Source organism: Aythya ferina (genome assembly GCF_964211825.1).
Source record: "Aythya ferina genome assembly, chromosome: 2".
Taxonomy (NCBI): domain Eukaryota; kingdom Metazoa; phylum Chordata; class Aves; order Anseriformes; family Anatidae; genus Aythya; species Aythya ferina.
In genome coordinates, this window is record NC_140297.1 from 82,889,709 (window position 1) to 82,915,640 (window position 25,932).

Here is a 25,932-nt window from a genome sequence, read left to right on the forward strand (position 1 = left end):
GGCGGAGCGGGGACCCAAAATGGCGGTGCCGGGCGCCGCCAGGGCGCTGCGGGCGCTGCTGCTGCCGCTGTCCCCCCGCTCCGTGCCGCTCACGCCCCGGGGACCGGCCGCCTCCTACGGGTAAAAAAATAAATAAAACACAGCCGCCTCCTGCCCCACGGCTCGGTGGCCGAGAGCAGAAGGGTTTGGTGAAGGTGGTGTTTGACAGGCAGGGGTGGGTGGCAGTCCTGGTGGTGGTGGGAGAGGTGGTTTAGCAAAGCGGGGGGGTGACAATAGGGACGCTGGTGTCACTCTAAGGAAAGGGCTGCTGCAGGTCGCTGGGGGGGCTTGTTCGGCTGGGAAGAGCCCTTAGCTGCTTTTTCTGCACCGCAGCCCCTTCTCCGCAGCCTCGCCTCCCCTCTGCGATCCGCTTTCCCCCTGCATGGCAGCGCAGGATGCAATGCAAAACGCGCCCCTAGCACCTGCGGGCACCGGCTGTCCTGCAGGTAGCACGAAAGAAGGGCGAGGAGAAGGATTAACAGCCAAGTAATGCTGCTTACTCTGCAAAGCCTGTTAAGGAGAAGAGACATGACACCATTTTTTCCCCTACACACAAATAAAGACCGAGTTGCATTTCAGCCCAGCTGGAACAGAAGGGTGGCATCCAGACCCAGGTGTGTTCCTACAGAGCATGAGGTGCAGCGTGGTGCACCTTGCAAAACCTGCGGGCTCTGCAGCCCTCCTGCCTTGCTGAACGCAGGGCTACAGGCTCTGACACTGCTCATTCAGTTACAGCATGGTTTGGTTTTCTTCTCTGTTTGCTTTTGTATTTCACCATTGCTTCCACAAACATGATGATGCCCAACAATGCACTCTTTACTAAAAAAAAATGCAGAAGTGAGGTCATCACGGTGACAGCCATACTGATGTGATTTCAGACTCACAGGAGCTTACTGTGGGGAAGACCAAGTCTTTCAGGAATAGCCTCTTCCAGGACAGTTTCTCATACAAATATGTATATAAAGTATTGAAAGTACACTGTATGTGAAACTGCCAAATTTCATTGGACTGAAGCGAGATCCAAGAACTGTGCCTCACAAGCTCAGCAAAATTCCTGAGCTCCCAATGTTAATAATTAATCCTGAAAAAGGTAAAAGGGTAGAGCTGGGGAAAAAAATCTACCACTATTTGAATCATGAAATTAGAATATATACCCCTTGGCTATGAAGACCACATATTGGTTACTTTTTTAAAAAATGGTAATAGAGCAATGAATATTTCTGCTTTGTCTGGATCTGGACCTGCTTTTGGCAATTAATAATCAGAAGCAAAAAAATAAATCAGATTTCTATAACAATCATTAAGAGCAAGGTATTCACTTTTTATGGTGAGAACTGTGATAAAATAACCAGTTGAATCACAAATTATAAGATGGTATATTAAGGAAAAAATAACAAAACATCCTCTTTTAGAAAAAGGCAAAACTCATATTCAAAGGGGAGAAGGTATATCTGAATGCTGTGTTCAGAGTATACATTGTGAAGTATATAGCTGTATCAGGTGTGGTATGTGGACTTAAAGTTAAGTTGTTACATGTAACAGTGGGGAGCAGCATTTCTGTAAGTAGGCATGTGAAGGCATTGAATAGTAGGCATTGAATTCATGGGGGAAGACTAATCTGCATAGACTGAGAAGTGCAGGGAATTTAGGTTAAGCATTAGGCAACCAAATGGCAAAATTCATACATTACTACCTCTAATTAAAATGAGTTATGTTGGTGAAAAGACATCTCACAACCATTTGGGAACAAACTTGCTTGGGAGATCAGATGCAGTCATTTATACTGTTCAGACAATACCTCCAATATATGCTACTTCTAGCATTCTCACTGGGTATTTGTATCTAGAAGCGGTATCTCAGGTTAACTGCATTTGCACATCTTGCTTCGCAGTAAAAGGTTAATGCAAGCATTTTAGGGTGATGTCCTGTGTGGTCAGTCCCTGTAATCTTGCCAGTTCACATTTTTCCATTTAGAATACTTCTTCAGTGGGTAGGGATGTTTGGTCATGCAGTATTTTCCAGTTAAGTATTACGGTGGCAGAAATATCACCCTCATCTCCCTGCAAGGTGTTTCTCATGTAGGCCTCCTACATCAGGAACTGTAACAATAATTTGTGGTTTCTTTGGCAGGTAGAGAAGTACAGTTCAGTAGTAATAAAGTGAACACCAGCCATTTCAAAAGTTACTCTGTAGCAGCAGGAGGTTTCTCCTCTGTAATATATCTCTTTCACCACATTTCTTTAGCCAAGTAAAGATGTATTTGTATTCCCCTTGCTGCACGGTTGTTTTTTTCCTTTCCTTTATTTTAATTCATTTAACTGTATTTGTGAAATATAAGTGCAAACGTTATACAGTGATCACATACTGAATACATCTGTGCTCCTGTCAAGTTTTGTATTTAGTCTTCTGTGCATCTGTGAAAGGGCTAGTGACCTATTTAAATTTTTTTGTATTGTCTTTTGTGTCTAAAAAAAGTAATTATTCTATATTCCTTTAATGTCCACGTAGTAATGAGAATTAGCTGTCTGAATGTTCTCCTTTTTCTCTTCCCTTCCCTAGTACTTCCATAACATCTGCCAAAATCCAAGTGAATGGAGTCAACTTGCATTATCAGCAGACGGGAGAAGGAAGCCATGCAGTTCTCCTGCTTCCTGGAATGCTAGGTCTGGAGACTGTCTTATCTCTGTAGAGCAACCACCTCATTTACCATTCAGGCTAGAACATACACAACTATTTTGTACTGTGTTCAGCACCTGATTATGGAGCATTGCTGTTGAAAGATAAAATTGCCACACATACAAAAGATAGGGAAATGTAGAGTTACTGCAACCAGTTAACTGTTTTTAAAGACTATTTATCTCACCAGGCACCTTTTATAAAAACAAAGAGGTATTGGTTCTGAATTTATTTCATAGTCATTCACATCTTCTGGATTTGACTGTGCAAAGTGACCGTCCGGTACAAGTGGCAAATAGCTACAGAAGGTGCAAGGTAATGGGGGTGGGAGGGGAGAGAGGGAAGAATCGGGTCAGCTGTATTTGTTACACAACTGATGGATGCATTTGGTTTTTAGAAATTAGGTGTATTCCAATTGAATTAATAGACATAATACAGCACTTCAGTTTATTATCATAGTGAAAAAGGCCTGGTTGATACTTACTTTTTGCTTAAAAATGCGTTTTCATGTTTTGGTTATTGAGGGCAACATCTTTAAAACTCTCCATGACATTTAGAGTCGGACAGCAGGTTCTGCTAGCTACACGATATCTGTCCATTGAGATCAATGCTTTTGATAACAATACTTTGAAATTAACACAAGCTTTTCTTCCCCCTGGATTTTTGCAGTGCATTTAGCCCTTGTACAACCATTTTAATATAATAATAACCAACTTGATATTCAGTTTTCATCCTTTGAATATTTTATATTAGAGCTGAACAGATTTTAATCAAGTAGTGCGATACTGTTACCACATGACCATAATCCAAATGAAAAAAAAAAAAAAAAATTGCAGTCTTCTTACCTTCCTCCTAGCATTCATAGATAGCTTAGTGCAGTAGCATTTTTTAGACTGGAGTACTTCATTTTTTAAAAAAAATCTTTTGAAAGTCAGACCAAAAAAAAATCAATAAAAGAAACAGTTCTGCATCAGGAAAAAAAAAAAAAAAAAAAAAAAAAAAAAAAAAAAAAAACATCTATTTGACTTTTTTTTGGCAACAAACATCTTAGAAAAATCAGAAGTTAGAATTCTCTGGTTTCTGTGTCCCTGTTCTCACCTCAGGACAAGTATTTAAAGCTCAGCTTCAAGCACCCATAGTTGTATAGTTTTATTGAAGTGTTTCATCAAATGAGAACTGTCTCTCACAATGCTTTTTACCTAGATCACAATTTAGGAGATAGAGTCAGTATATTCCTCTCTGTCCACAGTTTCCTCTGTGCTGGCCAGATGAACAGCAGTGATCATGCTACTGCTTTAAATCTGTTAAAAATATGCCCTTACCCCTGTTAATTTCAGGTAAATCAGTTTAAGGTACTCTTTCAGAGCATCCAGGCAGAGCACAGTTTTGGTAAGCTTACATACCTACTAGAAATAGTTTGCTCTCAATGCACCACAGATACTTTTAAAATATTTTTATTATGGTACTTTCTGAGAGTTGCAATGCTTAGTTACAATATACAAATATTAGTTACAAATGTTGTTACAAATTAAGTGCACTTCAGTTGATGGATAGCCTCTTTTTTAGAATTAAGATACAATACATGCATGCTATAGAAGTATTATGGTGGTTACTTTAATTGAAAAATTATGGTTTTCCAGGGAGTGGTCAAACAGATTTTGGACCACAGCTTAAGTCTATGAATAAGCAACTTTTCACAATCGTTGCTTGGGATCCTCGGGGATATGGCCAGTCCATCCCTCCATCCCGAGACTTTCCTCCAGATTTCTTTGAGAGGGATGCAAAAGATGCTGTAGATCTTATGCAGGTAAATCTCTTCTCAGATTTTATTATTTCTCCGTATATATTTAAAATCTGTTTTCCTACTGTTATGTGTTGTTTCCAGCAGATAGCAAGTTATGCAAAAGAACGCACAAACGAAGGCTTAAAACTGGGCAAATACACTGTTCTGGAAAATATTTTCTTCTTCCATTTCTTCTGCAATATACACAGAGGTTCAGCAGTGGGGATTAATTATAAAGCAATACATTTTTATTCCAGAACCCTGCCCTTAGAGGTTTACAGCCAAGAACCATGTAAATTTAGGTGAACTATATATATAAAAACAAAGCCTATGCCAAGTGATTTGACTGGAAGGGATTACAGTAGTGAAAGGTTCTTAGAAATGTTTCTAGCTAATAGAATCTTGGCATTTTGCCTTGAGCAATCCATCGCAAGAAACATCTGATTCTGAAAACTAAGCTGACACTTTGCATTTTCCAGCCTATTACTGAAATAAATTTTGTGGGAAATTGGAGGGTTCCTGTGATCGTAACAGCTCTTAATAACAGAGCTATTGTTATTATGAAGAATATGACCTAAAGCTGAAATAAAAAATCCTACGGGATGGAGAAATATTTATTCCTAAATTCTGCTTTTATTCCATCCTCTAAGTGCTAACACTATTCTCCGGTTTAGTTTTACCTAATATTTGGGCTTTGTTACGTTAAGCTATACAGTTTCTTTGGCCATGTTAAGAAAGTTGGCAGAACATTAAAATTCCAAAAATATGAGACAAGATTCAGACAGTGAATCCAAATGTATTTCTGTAACGAACAGTAACCTTACAGAACCATATGAAGCTGGAAATGCAGCCGTATTCTGCATGGTGAAACAAAATCAGTCTGACAGCAGAATCGGGATTAAGATACAATTGTGCCCTCTAACCATAGAAGCAATCTCTGCACAGTAAGTCACCAATTTCTTCTGCTACACTAACAAAGAAAATAAAGCTGCTCCCATGGATAGGTGACAAAGTTTTTGTTTCAATGGTTGTAACCCCCTTTCCTGCCTCTGTTTAAATACCAACAGATGCCAAACAAAAAACAAAGCTGTCCTCAAAAAGCATGTAACCATGCAGTGTGCAAACAGGACAGCAGCCTACCAATCTGTAAAGCTGCCAAAGCAGATGAGATGTGGCATCCTGTTATTTTTTAAGCTGTTCGTTGATGTGAGCATATAACAACAAATGATTAAAGTCTTCCCAAGCATGGGTAACTTGATTCTATTTTAGCCTAGCATATAAAGGATAGCACAAATCTGAAGGAATCATCCCAACTAGGATTTCCAGAGAAAAAAAAAAAAAAAAAAAAAGTCATAACTCCTGCAGAGGGCTTTATGATGGTATATGCTTTGCATGGACACACACAGAAAATCCATCTGTATAGGTGGGCCTTCAGAACCTTGATTCTAGGCTCTTCCAGATTCTGGTGCCTCTGCTGGAGCTGTGACTGCTGCAAGGTTTTGACAAAATAACAAAAGCTGAAATTTCGAAGAGTATTTTGCACCTTGATGCAGATGACAGAGCTGTATATCACTGTGTGGGTTCTGTCGAGGAATTTGTGTGAAATGAAAGGAGTATAACACAATAAGCCTACTTTGCTGTGCTCCATCCCAGTCTGTAAGAAAAGCCTAGCAAAGGCCCATAGCATTAAAAATTATCATTATGGAAATACTATTGATATTTAAGAGGTACTTATTCTGAAGATCTACTGTCCAAATGAAAGTATGGGTTTGAGCTTCTCCCAGTTCTGGTAAATCAGCTGCAACCCTTACTTATGGAATACTTCCAGTGATCCAATGAAAGTATATGGTACAGAGTGATAGTACATGGCACTGTTATAAATTATTTTTGTCACAGCACGCATGATCTTTCAATTGCATTTCACAAAGACCTTGATGGAGGAGGTGATTTCAAAGGAGATATTATTCCCCTATTGGGTAAAGAGAGCACAAAATCACCCATGGAATCAAGGAGCTGAAACCAGCTCTCAGGTTACTGCCAATATTAAGTAGAAGCCTGTGCTGTAAGTAGTTCAAGATTAAAGCAAACAAACATGCACGCCATATCCAAAATATCTGTTACATCATATTGTTGGGTTTTTTTTTGAAAGGCACAAAGGATAAGTTAAATTCCTCATGCTGGAAGGAATCCTGAGACAACCCAAAGAACGCATAGAGATAATGGCTAGTTAATGAGAGAAATACAGAACTGGAGCTTCTCTATTTCAGCTTCTGTATCTCAGCTGAAGCACTGGCAAATAACTTAAGACAGAGAAAAAAAAAAAATCTATTCCACCCATCAGCCAACTCTGAGATTCATGATTTGCTGTTGGTGCTAGGAGAACAGCAGCAACAAAAAAAACATTAGCTTTATAAGCACTGCTGCCAACTCCTGAAACTTGCCAAGACACCAGTAACACTTCAGCAGAACAATACTTAAAGTTGATCACAGATAACTAACTTTTGAGCAGGCCAAGGTCAACTTGTGATTGGCTACTAAAATTCCAGGCTCCCTTTTCTTCCTGTCAGATCGTACCTAACGCGTTCTTTTCTTTACCCTACCTTATTTCTTTTCTGTTTGCTAATTATGGCTTAGTTGGGTGAAATTGAGTATTGACCAACACTACAGTAAACCTACATGTAGTAGCAAGGAAGGGGCCAAAACCAGAAAAGCATGAGAGCAATAGAAGTTTGTCAAGTGTCAGCTCAACTGATAAGGCTATGCCTCACTTGAGCTTCAAGTTTACAAGCAAGAGTAAGATTCCAGATTATAAACTACTTTTTCCTCTCTGTGTAGTTCTTTTGTTCCTCTGATTTCCAGTGTTTTTGCTTTCTTCTGTCCAAAGAAAGCAAGACTGGACTTCCAACAGCAAAACACTGAGCACCAAAACCCCTTGTTGAACTAACTTGCTCTTTTTCCTTCACAATTACAATATCTTCATTGATGTCATCTAAAAAGATGTGATTTTTGAAAAAAAAAAAAAAAAAAAAAAAAAAAACATAAAAAACAACAACTTTGAAACCCTTGATTATGCTTCTTTGCTAAAGAGTTCACAAACTCAGACTCCTACATGCATAACATCAAATACTTCTTAACCACTAAATATCATTCTGGTAAAAATGGTGAATGTGTTCCTTAATGCCTTTATCTTCTTCACCTTTTGCCCACCGAACATCATATACACAAAATCCTCCCTCCTGTTACTGCTGTTGCCCTCTACCACAGATCTTGGATATGTGAGCAAACGAGAATTTTGAATTCTAAGTGAAAAGCAGTGTACAAGTCAGAATGAGTTAAGGTTTTGGTTGACTTTTTTTTGCTTTGAGCCTTCCTTTATGAGAAGGAGGTGTTGCAACAACAGTGCTTTGAACTGGAATTCATGATGAACTAGAACTTAAAATTAGTTCATCATGAATTCATGAGTTCTTCAGTTGTATGATTCAGAAAATGTGGCTTAGGCACCTAAATTCAATACAATCCTGTAGCAAACACATTAAGCATATTTTGGTCATTACTCAGTGGATTGTTTCCCTTTTTTCTTTTACTTTAATAAAGAAAAAAGCAAACAGCTAGCATCAGTAAATTAGATCACTGGATTCCATTTTTTTAAATCTTAAACTTCTTAAATTCATCTGGGTCTTGGATTACATACCATCCCACACTGTGAGAGTCTTTGCCAACTTTATACAAAGAGAATCCACACATTCTTGATATTGTCAGGCTTACTGAAAAGGTCTTTATTATCCATTCTAAATAAACATTTCTTAATTTCAAGAGGGCTTCTTAAATGTGGCAGAAATCTAATATGACTAACGTTTGTTTCCTTAAACAGCCGTGGAAATAAGGAAGAGTAGGTAAAACTTCTTATTTTCCAAATATTTGACCTTTCCATGTTGTTTTTTTTTTTATTATTATTTTTGTATAGAAGGAAAATCTATATTTTCTAGCTAGCTATAAACTAATGATAGCTCAACTATGCAGTGTTGTGTCTAGATCTGTACAGACAGTTTTCAAAAAATGCTTGATATTTACCAGTAAAGCCAACTGATATTTTTCATATAACTTTCTTGTACAAATCAAGGCACTGAAATTCAAGAAGTTCTCTTTGCTGGGATGGAGTGACGGTGGTATTACAGCACTCATCGCAGCCGCAAAGTATCCAGCTCTTATCCACAAGTTGGTTGTCTGGGGAGCAAATGCTAGCGTTACTCAAGAGGACGTGAGAATTTATAATGGTATGTATAAATGGAGTGGGTAGGGGAATATCATATCCTAAATGAATTATTCTCATTTCATCTTGATTTAAGGATTTCAGTTAGGCTACAGCTAAGCAGAGATGCAATTGAAGACATAAAAAAAACAAGACACAAAATTTACCAAGTTGCTAACTATAGGGATAGATTAAAATCATAGGAAGAAATTGCCCAGCCATTACTCTGAGGGTAATATAGTGGGATTAAGAAGCCCTCATCAACAGCTGCTAAAAAGCATAAGTTATAATAGCTTGCCAGTAGATTTCAGAAGGTAAGAATTTTGTTGCTTGAACAAATTCCTAAAAATAAACTAAAAATAATCCTACTGACCCCACATTTGATTTACTTTCTGACATCTTGCACAACACTTAGACAAATTCCACAGAAAATCATTAGACTAGCATGTAACGGCTTTTGCCTCTAGCGTCTATATAGTACGTGGTCAGTAAGAAAACAACCTCATAACTTACCATTTGAGCAAAGGAAGCAAATGAATCATTCAAGTAAACATCCCAAGATGCCTTTCTAATTTGCATTCCTTTCAAGTTAATTACTGTGGTTACAAAACCTTTCCAAAATAAACAAACTCCATATTTCTGATCATTATTACACTCAAGTAAAATAAAATCTGACCATTTGCTACTCTAAAACAAAACAGCAAACAGTGCTAGCAAACTCAGAAATCAACCTTATTTACTTCTGAAATTAAAAATAAAGAGTTAACTACACAGCCTCTCAACAAATGTAACTGACTGTCATTTAATTGAAGTGATTGGTGTTTGATTTATACCAGCTGTGGAATCTGTTTGGCTTCAGCTAAATTACTCATGTATGTATTGTACATGTGTACTTACATCACCTGTATTAAAGCATTTTCATTATCATTGGTGGTAGCAGTAGTTTGTTTTTTTGTTTGTTTGTTTGCTTTTTGTTTTGTTGTTTTTTTTTAAGCTCTGTAAAAGTGCTACTTCAGTTCTTTACAGGCTTTTATATGTACAGAGGTTTTATTACATACTAATTACAAAATACACATCAGTCAGAATGAGCCGATAGAAAAAATAAGTCTTACTTTAGAAGGACTGCAGTTAGTGCCTGCAACTGTGCTGACTTTTGGCCTTTTTGTGGACTGGTGCTTTCAACATCTCTCTCTGGGTGACAGAGCTCCTGAAGTAGCATTGCCAGCCTTCCACAAAGCCCGTCAGTGCACCCCACCTACAACACAGGGTTTGGTAAGAGAGAAAGGTGTTCTTTTGGTATCTATGTCCTTTTAAGGTTTGGCTTTCTTCTTCCTATCTTTTTAAAGTAATGATGGCTGCATGGATAAAAACAGTAAATTCTGTAAGGGAAACAGCTGTTCAGTGACAGCTAGCCCAGGATGATCACACTTATTTCCTGGTGGTTACCAATCAGATGTTGTTTCAAAACAACACTTTCAATCAGTACTACCTCGCTCATTTGGCTGGACAGGTTCTGCTTGTTAATTAACTGCAAAGTCCTTTCTTTCCTTATTTCCCATCTGAAACCAATTAAAAGCTTTGCTACTGGCATATATTACTGTTGGATGATTCAGTACTTTTTAGGTCTATTTTCCATTCTCTGGTTTGTCAATGTTGTTTTGAACTTTCTTGATGAAAAGCTGCACTTCTGAAACACAGTTTAGTGAAAGTCACCTTTGTGGATATCTAGTTTGTGAGCTATATATAAAATTTTAGGGGAAAAATAGGTAAACCTGACAAATAACTAGAATGTCAGATTATTTGTACAACTGTAGCCAGTATGCCATGAGTCATGGGGCTCTACTAAGTAGAGCTGCTTGTTTTTTTCTAAGACTATGGCAAATGTACCATGATGTCAGCCTGCTGGAATGCCTTAGTAAGAGCTTCCTTCCTCTGAATACTGGTAAGAGCCATGGAAGAACTTCCATCCATAAACCAAAGCAAAAGGCTAAAGGATTTAAAAAAGAACTGCTAGCTCTGGTACAGTGTTACAAAAATAGTCCCCTTTTCATACACGAGATTACTACAAGGTACACAAGGTACCTCCTTGAGCTCTTCTTCTGAGTGCCCTCAAAAAAAGGAAAAAACAGAAATTGTAGGACTGTGTTCTTCTACATATATATAATTTTCCCCCATGGGAACATAATAAGATAGTCTTTTGTAACTCAGAAAGATTGCAGCGGAGATAATAAAACGACTCCTTTTTTATACCCTTTCCGTGCTAAGAATAATTTAAAACCATTGAATGCAATTTCAGGTTTTAAGTTCGTATCTGCAGTTGTCTTTGAAAAGTTACTCGTATTGGATGTTGACAGTGCTGGGTTTTATCAGGAAAGGTCCTAACGTACTTCAATGTTATTTTATATAGGTATCCGAGATGTTTCAAAATGGAGTGAAAAGGTTAAGAAACCACTGGAAGAAATGTATGGACATGAATACTTTGCAAAAACCTGTGAGGCTTGGGTGGATGGAATATCCAGCTTTGCTGAAAAATCAGATGGTAAGGCATTTACGGTGTTAATCTGAAGCAATTATAGTAGCAGACAGTTCTGGATAAAAATCTAGCAGTATTCCTGGCAGCCGGGAAAGGAAGGCCTCTGCATATGGCTTTAAAAGCTGTGCCTGACTCACACTTATGAATAAAGCAATTACTTTTTAGATGGTTCACAGAACCAGCAAGGTACAGGAGGAGAAAGCATTTATGGGAATAGTTAGGTGATGAGTCCCTTCTCTTGCTCCACCACAAAACTACATGATTAAATTATTGCTTTTGTTTTTCTCCTCTACTTTCTGAGCATCTATGCACTGCATCTTGGTGACATTAGGATACCCCAGAAGCGGGGTGTGTTCATCTGAGTTTGTGCGAGCAGTAGCTGAAGCACTTTTTCAAACTAGTACCGTATGATGAGTACAAAAAGAAAAAAGTTCAGATTTTCAGAATTCAGAACCAACAAAATACTTAAAAAATAGTATTGTCACAGCTTGGGCATTTCAAATCCAAAAATAGTTAAACCAAGCAGTATAATCACTATTGAATGTTTTTCTCTGAAGACTTCTCCAATTACTCTACATAGCCTTTGCAACCAAGGGTACCATGAATAGTAACCGGCAGTTCTGTTTTAATTCACGGGAAGATTCCCTTCAGTTTGACAAAGCTGAAATACATAGTATATAAAACAAGAAGTCTGTAATTCTCTTAAATATATTTTCCTGCAGCTCTCATAATGAAAGACGGGAGATGATATACATTAACAGACAGCAGGTACTAAAGGGAAAAATATTTTTTCACATTTTTTCATAAAGATTCCCCATGCATCAGCAACATGGTACTAGAATTTCTCTCCGTAGAGAGTTGTAACGAACTGTGATATCATTTCATTTTATCCTTTCTAGAACATATCTCCCTAAAACTTGTTTATTCTTAAGTCCAAAGCCCAAGCCAATGAAACACTGGCTGTAGCATCCTCTTACTGTCTGCACACGCGTCAAACTCTATGAGGTGGAGCAACTGTGAAATGGAAGCCACCCGGAGACATGTAACAAGGAGCTGAATTATCCAGATGCTGTAACTGGGTCAGATCTTGAGGGAAGACTAACATTTGCTGAAAATGATTAGCTACCATCAGACTGCAATTTTTCCATGATTAACTTGGGAACAGTGACTTAGAATACAAGCAGACCTTTGAATTAAAGTTAAGTAACACTGCAGAAAAGGCTATTTGTGGTGAATACAAGCAAAGGGGTTAGTAAAAGCCATTAGAGGAGAAAAACAAATCGGAGATAAAAGGACAACGAAACTTTTGTTCGTCAACAACTCAAGTTCCTTTTAAAGAACAGATTATTTGCCCTAACAGCTTCTAGTATGAACTTGTACAAGAAATGAACTTTTAGAGGGTACCAACATTTATCAATACTGACTAAGCTCATAAAGCTGCAAAATTCAAAGTTCTTCTTGCTGTTATTTGTTATTAGAGTAAACATAACCTAGTGGTTATGGAATGGAACAGTTTTATTTCCTAGCTTGACTGCCAACTGTGGCCTTCGGTAAATAACTTAAATTTGTTTGTTAGTTGTTCTGAAACACAGTCAACATTTGTGCAAGTATTTGATAACCACGAGTACAAAGTTCTAAATGAAAATATTTAAGGGTTATAACTGCAAACTAAGAGAAGGTAAATAACCAAACAATTGGAAAAACTCTATGAAACCGTGAATGACTTAAGAGCTAGGGAAGACATGTGCACACAAATATTAACTGTGCAACTGTTGGTAACTGCAAGGAGAAAACTGCAAATGGGACGTAAAGCTATCTCAAGGATAAATGGAACATAAAACACATCAAGTATGCTTTGCGCATAGATTCCCTTGCAGGAGCGTGGGAAGCTAGCCAAAGAGTATGGAAACTGTGGCACTATGTGATGAGGTAAAAAAGAAAAGGGGAAAAATAGAAAAGTCTCTAATGAAAAGCATTAAAATTACTTCTACTGAGATTTAAGACTAGTAAGTATAAAATTATTATTGAGGTTCTGTAAAAGGAGTGGGCAGGAAGAGTAACCTTTGAATAGTTTTAGTATAATTTGTATTAAATGGTTATTTATTGCTGACAGCCAGGGGTTTAGTAGGTGGAACAGGCAGAAGTACAACCTAAGTTAACTTGTTGATAAAAGTAGCAAGTCTTGGAAACGGATAGCCAGCATAAGAAAATGTAGCGTGAAGGCAGTAAGATGCTAAGATAAAAAAGAAAAAAAAAAAAAAAAAGAGAGAGAGAGCACCTAGGGACATGGGACAATTAAATTCATTTGCTCTATCCGCTTCTGTTAATATTCATTAATTAAGCAAATTTCAGTACTCACATAGTACTTTAGTGAAAGAAATGTTATAGCCCTATTTATATGATTCTGTGGAATAATTGCATGCTATCCAGAGGGCGAGGCAACAAACAGCTAGAATCTGAGTTTTTACAGTCCTTTACAGAAGCAGTTTCAGTCTTTCACACTATTTTAACATGAAGTGTAACCTTCATTTATTTTCTCCCTAGGTAATATCTGCCAAGAGTTGCTGCCTCTCATTAAATGCCCCACGTTTATAATTCATGGTGAGAAAGACCCTTTGGTTCCACGCTATCACGCAGAATACATTCAGAAGCACATCAAAGGCTCCCGGTAAGTTTTGTGATGGAGTGTTTCTAAACCATCGTTGAAGAAAGGAAGTTCAAATCCACAGAGTTAAAAAAAATGCATTTGGACAAGTATTCTCTGTCACAGATGGAACTATTCTAAATTTCCCTAGCAGCTTATGATGCAAACAGTGTAGCCGGACCTTTCTTGTTATATGTAAAATAAGAAACAAAGAAAGATCAGTACTTCAGTAAGCGCCTTCCTGTTGTTCTCCAGAAGCTACATAAGGTCCTCTTTCTCTTCCGATTTCTCACACAGATCCACTAATACTTACTGAAATAAGCAAATTTGTTCTCTCTGTTATGGCCATCACATTCCTTATGTTGTGAAATACCTAATTTCTGTCCCATTCAGTAGGGCAGTGAATTAGATGCTATGAATGGGACGAGAGTACTGGTTATTGGAGAGGAACAGAGGACACTGATCTTTGCTCTTCATTGTTGATGTGAACTACCACCTCAAAGATTTGTTTTTTAAACTGTGACAGGAATTATTAGTGTATTTCAGAGAAGTTAAATGACAAATTGTACAACTATGCTCAGATATTACTCCATAAACAAAAAGTCTCAAGGCAACATCTGCTCCTTTTTGAAAACCTGGAATGCTTCCCATAGAAAGCTGGGATTCTACCAGCTGAATTTTCTTCATATATTTGCACATGAATTCAAGAATTCTATTACTACTCAATAACAGACAGTGCTGATTAGCATTAGAGAGAAGAATTAGGAGAAGTGAATGCATTTTTGTGAATAGAGTGTAGGAATCCGTCATTGGTGTCATCTCTGTGAAAAACTGAGTGATACATTTACCTCAAAGTCAACTCTGCCATTCATAAAAAGGTATCATTCCATGGGAAAGAAAAGAACAAGAGACCTTTCCAACAATCACACGCAAGCATTTTTTTTCTCCAACGTCTGCCAGCTAGTGACGCCCACATGTGCCATGCTTATAAGACTTGTTATTCTGTTAGATTCCACTGAGCTCAAAAGCACTCAAGGTGCTAAGGCATGTCATAATAAAAACTAGACAAGGATCAGATAGCTTCTTTGGAAGAAAAGACACAAAAGAAAGCATTAGAAGTTGCTATATGATAAAAACATAATGCTGTTCTTCATGTCTTTGTGCTGAAGTGTTCTCCCGTATGTGTATGTACCAGATAAGAAATGGAACTAACGGTGATATTCTCAGAAATACGCAGAAAATACTTAGGCAAACCTCCCCCTTTTTTCTTGTTGCACCGAAGAGGAGACCTTCCATTGTTAAGCAGAAAGACCTTAAATTCCAGTAACACTCTTTGAACATCTGCTTTTCCTGCCTTGGTTTTTCTCTGAATTGTAAAGTAGAAAAGGATTTGCTATTTGTAGCATTGTTTACTTCTGTCATAGGTGCTATCATCCTGTTTTTGCACTGTATGGTTAAGAGTTTGGTCGTATTAGGCTTAACAGCAGTAGCAAAAACCATTCATAGTGGTGTAGGATTGTACATCTGTACATTGCTTTGTCTTTGAAGAAAGAGACAATGAAATTCAGGCAGAAGTGGTAGAAGAACTGGGTAGGTTCCTACTACTCTTTCTGATGAAAAAAGCAGAATTTTATCACCACTAAAAGAACGATTGCCCTCACTGTAGTAGGACTTAGATGTTATAAAGGCAACAAAGTATCAATCAAGAATGTCCTTAGCTCTGTTAAAACAGCTTAGTAAGTGGTAGAACAAAGAATTTAACACTTCTTTCTGGGTTTGTAAGAAGTATATACCAAAGGTACAAGATTTTTCCCATTCACTCCTATCAGCGTTAAGAGCCTAAAGATTTCAGGTTCTCCTTCTAAACATTTTTTTGTACCTTAAGTTAAAATTCTGCTGCAGAATTTGACATCCCTTCCTACTTTAAAAGATGAATGGATGGCATTAGTTTTGAATTTGTCTTTAGCAGAAAGATGAGAAAATTCAAATGCCAACCAAGTTTGAGCGGTGTCACAAAATCTGTTTCTGTAGCAGCCTGTTCAGCACATTCCCTGTCTAGGACAGCCAGCGTTCTCTGAAAGAGGCAAAGCAGCTTCGGTGCTTGACATACCTTTAGAAGACAAATTTCTCAGCTGATTTTCAGAATGTCAGTCTTCACAGACCACTAAAAACATTCCTAGAAACTGGGTCTGGGACAGAAAAAAATGGTTTTAAGCATAGCTTATCCTGAACAAAGTAGGGCAAATAGTATGCTTGTTGACATAGTTGACATACTGAACCCCACATACGTGGGAACAGTACTTCAGTGTTACTTAATTTTTTGACTTGGGTAACCAAGAACAAGGGAAAAAGACAAAAACAGTTAAATTACCTGTGCTCCCAGAATGTACGACATACTCAATATGTACTTTTCCCCCCTCTTTTAAGATTGCTCCTGATGCCAGAAGGAAAGCATAATCTACACCTGCGCTTTGCAGAGGAGTTCAACAAACAAGTGGAAAATTTCTTATTGTAACCTAAACTGTAAAGTAAGTCAGATGTATATGTCCTTGCACTGTTTAGTTGACTTCCCATGTTCAAGTTAGATAGGTTTGATTCCTGTAAGAAAAAGCAGGAAACATTTGCATGAGAAGCATACATCTTGAGAATATGTAAGCCTCCATGGATCAGAGTGCACCTTTATGCTGATAGATTTCTAACCTGCCTTTAAAATTAATTCTTCTCAAACACACTGACTGAAAATTTGTTCTGTGCCCAATTGAGGTGTTAAGAAAGACAGAAAACAGAGTCTAGAATACATGCCTTTATGTGCTTTTAACATTAAAGGACAAAAAACATTGTAATAAATTGGATTCAGAACTGTTACACTGAGAAATCTGTCAAAAGTTACAAGTGCTGAGAGGTTAATCGGGTACACAGCATCTAAAGAACATGCTTTACCACCACTATCAGAAAGTCATTCAGTATGCATGCCAGCTTTACAGAAGTTCTTTTGGTAACGGGGGACTTAAGCCTCGTCCTCTTCTCCCTCCTCTTCAAATTCACCCTGCTCGTCAGCAGTGGCATCCTGGTATTGCTGGTACTCTGAGACCAGGTCGTTCATGTTGCTCTCGGCCTCGGTGAACTCCATTTCATCCATGCCCTCGCCGGTGTACCAGTGCAAGAAAGCCTTGCGGCGGAACATGGCCGTGAACTGCTCCGAGATCCTCTTGAAGAGCTCCTGGATGGCCGTGCTGTTGCCTATGAAGGTGGCGGACATCTTGAGGCCACGCGGCGGGATGTCGCAGACGGCCGTCTTGACGTTGTTGGGGATCCACTCCACGAAGTAGCTGCTGTTCTTGTTCTGCACGTTGAGCATTTGCTCGTCCACCTCCTTCATGGACATGCGGCCGCGGAAGATGGCCGCCACCGTCAGGTAGCGGCCGTGGCGGGGGTCGCAGGCGGCCATCATGTTCTTGGAGTCGAACATCTGCTGGGTGAGCTCGGGCACCGTCAGGGCGCGGTACTGCTGGCTGCCGCGGCTGGTCAGGGGGGCGAAGCCCGGCATGAAGAAGTGCAGCCGGGGGAAAGGCACCATGTTGACCGCCAGCTTGCGCAGGTCGGCGTTCAGCTGGCCGGGGAAGCGGAGGCAGGTGGTCACGCCGCTCATGGTGGCCGACACCAGGTGGTTGAGGTCCCCGTACGTGGGAGTGGTCAGCTTCAGGGTGCGGAAGCAGATGTCGTACAGGGCCTCGTTGTCGATGCAGTAGGTCTCGTCCGTGTTCTCCACCAGCTGGTGCACAGAAAGGGTGGCATTGTAGGGCTCCACCACCGTGTCCGACACCTTGGGGGAGGGCATGACGCTGAAGGTGTTCATGATGCGGTCGGGGTACTCCTCGCGGATCTTGCTGATCAGCAGGGTGCCCATGCCCGAGCCAGTGCCACCGCCCAGCGAGTGGGTCAGCTGGAAGCCCTGCAGGCAGTCGCAGCTCTCCGACTCCTTCCTCACCACGTCCAGCACAGAGTCCACCAGCTCAGCACCTTCGGTGTAGTGCCCCTTGGCCCAGTTGTTGCCAGCCCCACTCTGTCCTGCAGGCAGACCAGGAGCAAGGTGCCATGTTAGTGAGCTGTAAGGAGCTGATATGTGTCTTCTCCTGCCCCAGGGGGCTCATCTCTCACTCCCAACCCTACTGGACTACTGGGATCCAGCCCCACCCCAGTCACTCACACACTTGCACTAAGCTTTTGTGAAATGATTGCTCATGCTCTGCGAGAGCTGCACTGCATTTACTCACCAAAGACAAAGTTGTCTGGTCGGAAGATCTGCCCAAAGGGACCGGAGCGCACGGAGTCCATTGTGCCAGGCTCCAGGTCCACCAGGATGGCACGGGGGACATACTTGTTACCTGCAGGAGGAAATGGTGTTGGTGTTACGACCCTACAGGCAGCAGCCAGCGTGATGAAGGCACCGCTGGGCTGCCCCCAGCCCCTAAAGGATTCCCTAGAGAGACCCCCTGTATCAATCAGAAGCACGGCGCTATCGGAGCTGCTGAGAACAAAGCTCCTTACAGTCGGTGGTGGATGACAGCTCGCTCAGGAATGTTTCCAGCTGTAACACACCAGCTGCCATCCCTGCCTGGTTTATTTCGGGGTGCCTGCGGAAGCAGGGCGGGTTGCCTTACCCGCAGCTTCGTTGTAGTAGACGTTGATCCTCTCCAGCTGCAGGTCGCTGTCCCCGTGGTAGCTGCCGGTGGGGTCGATGCCGTGCTCGTCGCTGATCACCTCCCAGAACTGCAAAGCCAAATTCCGCAAAATGGCAGCTCCCCCTGCAGCTGCCCGCTGCCAATCACGCCGCCAGCGCAGCCCGTGCAGCCCCCACCCCTCCCCAGCCTGCTCGGCCAGCTGCCTGGGCGCGACCCGCACCGGGACGAGCTCCTACAGCAGCTTCATTACCAGCAGCGCAATTAACCAGCGAGCACAACGCCGCCCCGATGCCCTCCCATTGTCTGTCTGCATGCCTGGGGACCCAGCCCCACTGCCGGGGGCTACCGGGGACGGATCCCAGCGGTGGGGCAGCCCCCGGGGGGCGCGGGCGGTACCTTGGCGCCGATCTGGTTGCCGCACTGCCCGGCCTGGATGTGCACGATCTCACGCATGGTGCCGGTGCCGCCGCCCCGCCGCAGCCTCCCTCCCTCCGCCGTCGCCTCCCTCCCGCCCGGGCTGCGGCGGCCGCGCCCCGCGCCCGGCTTTAAAGCCCCCGCTGAGGCCCCGCCCCCCGGAGTGACGTCGGGTGGGTTACAGGGCGGTGGGTTATCGCGGGCAGCCAATGGGAGCGCAGGGGGGCGTGGCATGAGGCAGGGGGCGGGGCCTTGCCTCACCTGGGCGGGTGGCGGGCTGGGGCTGGTTGTCCTGGGGAAGGCTGAGGGGAGTCTTGGTGTGTGCAAATACCCGACAGGAGGGTGCAGGGACAGAGCCAGGCTGCTCCCAGTGCTGCCCCATGGCAGGAGGAGAGGCAATGGGCACAAACTGGAGTGTAGGAAGCTCCACTTCGACATAGGAAATATGGTTTTTGGTGTCAAGCACTACTACAGGCTGCCCAAAGATCACAGAACCACACAGAATTTCTAGGTTGGAAGAGACCTCAAGATGTCGTGAAGCCTCCGTTCTTGGAGATACTCAAAGCCTGACTGAACACAGCCCCATCCAACCTCACTCTAGTTGACCCCGTTGGGCTGAATATAGGGTTTGATCTCCAGAGGTACCTCCCAGCCCCAACAATTCTGTGAATCTGCAGAGAGGATTGGGACTGCGGCATTTCACCAGTAACGTCAGATCGATGGTTTACTGGTCCCAGTGCCACAGTGCACTGTAATGTCACATTAAGATGATAACAGCTATGAAAACCAGGGGAGTTTTGCAAATGTGAGCTGCTAATAATTAAGGCGGTAAATCATTAACATTTCCTCTGCCCTGCATTTGGCTGCTGTGACCTTGGAAAAATACTTTGGGTATTTTTCAAAAGTGGCCTTCGGTTTGCTCCGGTGAGTTGACGTGCAACCAAACCATGGCTCTTTTACTTTCACACTGCAGAAACCTCAGCTGCCAGGAAATGTCATCACCATGGACTGGCTTACGCTTGGTTACACGTGGAATTACGTACTACTGCTTTTGCGACCACAAAAGATCCAGAATTGTGCTAGCACTGAGATCCTTTCATCAACTTTCCTAGAATTCTGCCTTCTTTCTCTCCTGGCTGTTGTAGTTGCCACTGACACATTTCTGCAACACTTACCCACAGGCAGTCTTTGTTACTGCTCACCCAACTCGTGCATATGCATTTCTCTGTGCTGTGCAGGGGCACAGCCTGCCCTTCCAGGCAGCAGTAGGCTGCTACATCCTCTCACTACTGGTGAAACCACAATAGAGCTGCCCCTCCTGGCTCCTCTGGGGGATTCACACAATCATTTAAGAGATTTTTTGGGGTGCTGAGGTATTCTTGGCAATCTGCAAAGCAACAGCTTTAAGCATTCTGATTCTACACCTGAAGGTACCTGGACGCTCCCCGACATGCCTTCTTCCCACGTGCACACAGTGGCTTCCTAGAGCTTAGCTGTTATTCTATTAAGGATTTTGAGCTTCTAGAACAAAAATACTGAATTCTTAGATGCTATAGCACTGGTTTCTTTGTAGGTCCTCGCTGGTTTTGGGCGGGTGTAGCCCCAGGTTTTAAAAACGAGTACCTAAAGTGAGGTTCATATTTATGTGCCTAATAAGTTCCCTCCTCTGTAGCAGTGCTGAGCATCCACAAACACCCAAATGAAATGTCAATTCTTTAAATGTCAGTTTAGAACCCTACCTTTAGGCAAAAAAAAAAAAAAAAACAAAAAAAAAAAAACAAAAAAAAAAAAACACTGCAAAAGATCTCAGCCGTCAAGGGCATTTAAATAGATACAACACTTCCCTATTGCATTTTTCTGTCTGGCTTCACCAGGGTGTTCAGAATTGCAAATAAAAGTCAAAATGCCCCCCTCCTATGATTGCAGTGCCCGTGCAGAGGAACGCCCAAGTGCCCCCCTGCAGCCAAACCTCTGCCTGCAGCTCTGCAGCCGGCTCCCAGGCTGAAGCAAGCCCTCCACCTTTCCCAGTTTCCAAGGCAACCGCAGAGCCTTGGAAATGAGCTGCACAAGGGAGGCAACAGAAATCCTGGAACATTTTAATGCCTGTCTGTAATTTCCTATTGTTTGAAAAAGAATTGCAAACACACAAATGTGAAAGCTGCTCAAGCATGCACAATAGACCGAGCGAGCCTATGGCTTTATTCTCACTAAATTTGAGGGGCGATAGCACGTAGTGCTTGGGCACGTATATCAGAAAAGACGTGACTTCTCAAGCCTTCCTGTTCGAAGCCGAATGATTATGCTCTGTTCATTAGCTTATTGTTTGCCTTCTGCCTGATAACAGCAGTATTCCCACCTGATGCAGACAGTCGGAGGTCACCCTTGGAATCGGATGCTTAGACCCTGGTAAGACTACTTCTCCCAGCAAGAGGGGGGAATATTTGTGAAGGTGTTTTTAATTCTGGTAATAAAATGCCATAAAGGAAAATCTATTTTTATTTCAGAATCACAGCCCACTGCGGGCACTGGAGGCGGTTAGATAGTACAACACGGAGCGTGCTTTTATGAATGAACAAAAGCAGCTTCATTGCAGAGTCTTCTGTGCTCGAGGTTTTTGTACCTGGATTTTTGTGTTTGGCCAAGAACAAAAGAGGAGAGAGGATAAGCATGTAAGGCAACGTCACGTTACGGAACAATTTAGGGCACTGTCGATTCGGAAACAAAGTGTGCTCCTTTTTTTCCTTTTTAAGGAAAAAACTGGTTTCTCACAAACCTGATATTTCTTCCAATACCCTGTGGCTTCCTTTGTGAACTCAAACCGTAACCTCTGAGAGTTGGGAATTTGTGTTTATGTAGTCATACAGGACATGGCAAACAGAACCCCCCTCATCTGGCTTCCAAAAGTAACCATAATAAACATGATCATTATTATGTCACAAAATGACTCCAGAAAGGGAAAAATATGTTGATCATCATCAGGCACAGATTTACTGAGAAGGAGAAAGGCAAAACAATACAGCCTCTCATTATTTCCCCTTGGCACACCAGATGTGATGGGGTAGCAGCCAGATGGCTCCTGCCCCCATCCAGGCTGCGCCTACCTTTTAAGATTGCTCAGAAGACGAAATCCGTTTGCTGTCTCTACAAACTAGGTCCTTCAGTCGAGATATGACTAAGATTCCAGCATCAGAATAAATGAAATGCTGATATCATGCTTGCCAGCGTAGCTTATTTCCTGCGTGTCGCTGAGAACAAGGCTCAGACAGAGGCTTTGATCTGCTAGCCCCAGTTTCTTTTGTTCCTGCATCTCCTCGCTCTATCTTGCAATCCGATAGTTACTTGTAATTCAGACTGACACCAAACTCTAAACTTCATCTTGTCACTTAGGCATTTTGCTAAGAGATGCTGCAGCTGGTGCTGGGATTCAATACACATCGTTTAAAATCACCTGAGCTCTCTGCAGCAGGAGTCAGGGTGCTGTTGCACCAGGTGAATGAATCGCCTAACAGCCTGCTCTGCTTTCAGCTGGCTGCTTTTCCCTCCTCCTTTGTACCACTTCTCACTTCAACATGTTCTGCAATCCACGAAAAAGCCTCTTCCCCACCCCATCTCTCATCCCTAGCTGTGTAGCTTAGAGAGCCGCACTGACCCATCGAGGGGTCAGACGTGCTCCAGAGGGAAATCACACAGGCACCCGTAAAGGAAATAACACGAATTTAACACCTGGAGCAAGGCAGCAGGAACAGTACCATCCTTTCAGCAGCTGAAGGATATTGTATCAGCCCAGCCCCACCCATGGAGCTACCCACTGCAGCAAACGCAGTTCTCTCCATGCCCTGCAAATCTCTCATCCAGGCTTGCTCTGCTGGCTTTCTTTCTCCTTGCCTGCTAGCGTGGAGCTGGAATTTACAAATACGAGTCACACCATTAACTTATTAACCGTAAGGCCAGGATTATGCTGGATGCACAGAAGCAGAGTCTAAGTCATCAATGCCTGAATTTCATTCGATGCTTGTAAAGCCTTTTGTGAGACTGTCTGAATTCTGCTCGAAAAATCTGTTTAATTATTCACCATGAAGGCAAGCGGTGTATTTCTGTCGCATCCATGGAAAAAGCGGAAACGTTTTCCAGTGCAGAACAACACAGGACTGTTTGCTGAACAAGCCCTACAGTCTCTGCCAGGGTAGCCATTTCATCGTCTGGAGAGAGAGCTTTCACATTCTGCTTGAGCTGTATTATTAACGTTTCTGTTTGCAATGATAGATGTACCCTTGACAAAAACAAAAAATGCACCTTAAATTTACTAAGGTAGACCAAGTGAGAGAAATAATCTGATAATAAAAGATGACATATGGATGATCTGAGACCAATTAGAAATCTTTATCATACAAGAACCAAACATTAACAAACACGAATTTAACAAAGTTAACGTGATTTCCTGTCTTATAAGTGGAATTCTGCCCACAAGGGGAAAAAAGGCTTTGAGTGGGGAGGAAGGACTGATACACTCTTAAATTGCATTTTTTGCTTAGATACCCTAAATAGATAACCTGCTTATCATACTCTAAAAAACGCATTTTTTCTTTGTGGCAGACTTGCAAGTAAGCTACTTGAAACTGAATTGGAGCTACGAGCAAAGAAGCCATTTGCTTGTTGTCAGATTGCTCAGGGAAGCAGAAGAGTTGTCACCTGCACCGTTTCCTTTGCTGACAGTCACTGGGGGATCAGGCTCCCCCCAGCAGCCAGCTCCAGACTGCAATCAAACAAATGCTCAAAGGGCTCCAACTGGGTAAGAGTCAGGTCTAAAAATTCTTTTTCCAAAATACTCCATGGCCTCAGGCACTTTCCTGAGACCAAAGGCTTCCATTTTGAGTTTTCATGTAGGCAAGCTAAAGATAACAGCCATCTAAAATGGAAGTACTTAAGATCCAATAGCATGCTCTTTCCTAGCTCAACAATTAACAAACAGATCAGGAGAGGTTATTGGAGTATCAAAAGGCATGTGCTTAGCAAGACTGAATTTTAGATTGGATGGGGAAAAAAAAAAAAACTCTCAAAAACCTTTGATCCAGTTATGTACAAGACTAGCTCCAGATACTTTTACAGGTTTATTTCTTTGCAGAGTTGATGGAGGGGGGAAAAACAGCCTTTCTTGAATCGCCTCAGGTGCATAACACATCAAAAAGAGTCATGAGATTTGTTTTGTGGAAACAACAAAAAAAAAAAGATTAAAACGGCAGAGGAATATTGAGAAGAGGATTATGTGTAAATGAGAAAACTGTGCCTCTCTCACACCAAGGAAGTTCAGGGGAATGGTGTTACTTGTAGCTCCGAGGCAGGCCACCATATCTGATCTGTCCCTAAAAGTATACAGTAGTTACACTTTAATGTGGAATGGAAAAGTAGAATAGCATCCCTTGGGAGAAAGGGCGTGTACCCAGTACGAAGGGTAGTCACATGGTCTCTCTAGGGAGGATTTTATCTCCTCATAGCTTTAGCAAATGAAATTTTTAGCCTTGTTAAATAGAAGAGTAATCCAAAAATTGAGACACCACCTCCTCGTGAAGCAGAACTCAGTTTAACACCAACCTTCAAAAATAGTAAGTTAATTTTTTATTTTTGTTATTTTTTTTAATGATTTCAATGCAATAACCATGAAACTTGGCATACTCAAAGCCAGTATCAGGGTCTGTCCTGATCTACTATACCTAATTTTGCTATTAGGCTTACAGGGAGGGGCAAAAGTTTAAGGAAGGAAGGGAGAACTCTTGTACACAGCATGTTACTAGATGTCCCAGCTCTTTTTTTTTCTTTTCTTTTTTTTTTTTTTTATGAGGTAAGAAAATCTCTCTCCAGACACCAGCACTGTGTTTTGCAGCAGTGTATTGCAGCATCCCTGTCTCAAAGGACTGTGTCTGTTTGTGACTTCTCTAAAGATGTAGCACTTGCACAGATACCTACAAAGATCTACTAGCCCCACACTGTTAAGTATAGGGCATGTGAGATTGTCATCCAGAAGCAGGCAATTTCTTCAAACAAACGATGAGGGCTTTTCTCCATTTCTGTACAGAATTGGCTGGAGAAAAGACCAACAATCAGCATTCCCTTCTTTCTTCATGTTATAAACCATAATATTTGGTTTACTATGCTCTTCATCCCATTCCTTCTGGAAAGACACGTCTGTCAATAGGACAGGCCCCACAGATTTAATTTGTAGATTATCAATATCCCCGGGACTAATGTGTTTAATGCAGTCCTATTTCTGGTGTATATGAGCACTTCACATACGTTGGGAGGAAGAGAATCATTATTACTCCCATTTGACAGATTGGGAAACACCTGTTGAAAAGCAAATGCAGACCTACATTCTCAACAGATACTCGAGTGCCTCAAGCAGCTTTTGGACACTAGCTCATGTGACGTTTGTGATGGAAGGTATCAGACTTGTTTCTCCCAGGAACCAGCCCACATACTGGACTATCCTTTCACAACACTGTTATAATGGCTTTAGACTGACATCCTAGAACAAAGAAATAAAATTAAGAGTTGGCATCTCATGGCTACCAGACCTCATTCCATTTAAATTAAACATACGTAGTAACTAGCCACACTTACAGCCTTATTTAGGTTTATCAGCTATGCATCTACCAGTAGGCAAATGCCTCTTGGAGCTGTTCGCCTTGGTCAACACATTCTGACAACACAGCAAAAATGCCAGGCATTAAAAAAGGGGATGAAAAAGAGATGTCTCCCTCCCCCAAAACCATCAACTTTAATTACCAACAGAAGAGGATACTTCCCTGCAGATCACCATCACTATGCTGAAGTGAATAAAATAATTTCTTGATATAAGCTTCTCTCAACACAAATGAGTCATAAGTGGCTTGAGCTGTACCCCACTAAGCACGTGCT

The 25,932-nt window shown here is 41.6% G+C and overlaps 2 protein-coding genes across 4 annotated transcripts; one reads left to right on the forward strand and one right to left on the reverse strand.

Moving 5' to 3' along the window:
* Window positions 1-25,727, forward strand: BPHL (biphenyl hydrolase like). 3 transcript variants are annotated; one of them, XR_014689669.1, is made up of 9 exons: window positions 1-120; window positions 2,599-2,702; window positions 4,356-4,522; window positions 8,619-8,772; window positions 11,155-11,286; window positions 13,825-13,948; window positions 16,352-16,452; window positions 23,614-23,809; window positions 25,348-25,727. XR_014689669.1 is itself a non-coding variant. In XM_084509827.1 (8 exons), the coding sequence occupies exons 1-7, from the start codon at window positions 20-22 to the stop codon at window positions 16,437-16,439; spliced, it is 870 nt and encodes a 289-aa protein (XP_084365953.1). In that variant the 5' UTR covers window positions 1-19; the 3' UTR covers window positions 16,440-16,452; window positions 23,614-24,251. The 3 variants fall into 3 exon arrangements, 2 of the variants coding, with proteins under 2 accessions (XP_084365953.1, XP_084365952.1); XM_084509827.1 differs by lacking the exon at window positions 25,348-25,727 and having other exon boundaries at window positions 23,614-24,251; XM_084509826.1 differs by lacking the exons at window positions 23,614-23,809; window positions 25,348-25,727 and having other exon boundaries at window positions 16,352-16,789.
* LOC311431856 (tubulin beta-1 chain) lies at window positions 16,713-19,135 on the reverse strand. The gene is made up of 4 exons (XM_084509818.1): window positions 19,003-19,135; window positions 18,586-18,694; window positions 18,199-18,309; window positions 16,713-17,992 (listed from the first exon to the last, which is right to left on the reverse strand). Exons 1-4 carry the CDS (start codon window positions 19,057-19,059, stop codon window positions 16,932-16,934), a joined length of 1,338 nt encoding a protein of 445 aa, XP_084365944.1. The 5' UTR covers window positions 19,060-19,135; the 3' UTR covers window positions 16,713-16,931.
* Window positions 25,728-25,932: the final 205 nt, after the last annotated feature.

Excerpts from the sequence above, each read along its gene's own strand:
- LOC311431856 (XM_084509818.1), bottom strand. The coding sequence starts at position 19,059 with ATGCGTGAGATCGTGCACATCCAGGCCGGGCAGTGCGGCAACCAGATC. Across the intron at positions 18,310-18,585 it reads CTACTACAACGAAGCTGCGG|GTAACAAGTATGTCCCCCGT; the intron begins GTAAGGCAACCC and ends TTCCTCCTGCAG. Across the intron at positions 17,993-18,198 it reads ACCAGACAACTTTGTCTTTG|GACAGAGTGGGGCTGGCAAC; the intron begins GTGAGTAAATGC and ends GTCTGCCTGCAG.
- BPHL (XM_084509827.1), top strand. The coding sequence starts at position 20 with ATGGCGGTGCCGGGCGCCGCCAGGGCGCTGCGGGCGCTGCTGCTGCCG. Across the intron at positions 4,523-8,618 it reads ATGCTGTAGATCTTATGCAG|GCACTGAAATTCAAGAAGTT; the intron begins GTAAATCTCTTC and ends GTACAAATCAAG. Across the intron at positions 11,287-13,824 it reads CTTTGCTGAAAAATCAGATG|GTAATATCTGCCAAGAGTTG; the intron begins GTAAGGCATTTA and ends TTTTCTCCCTAG.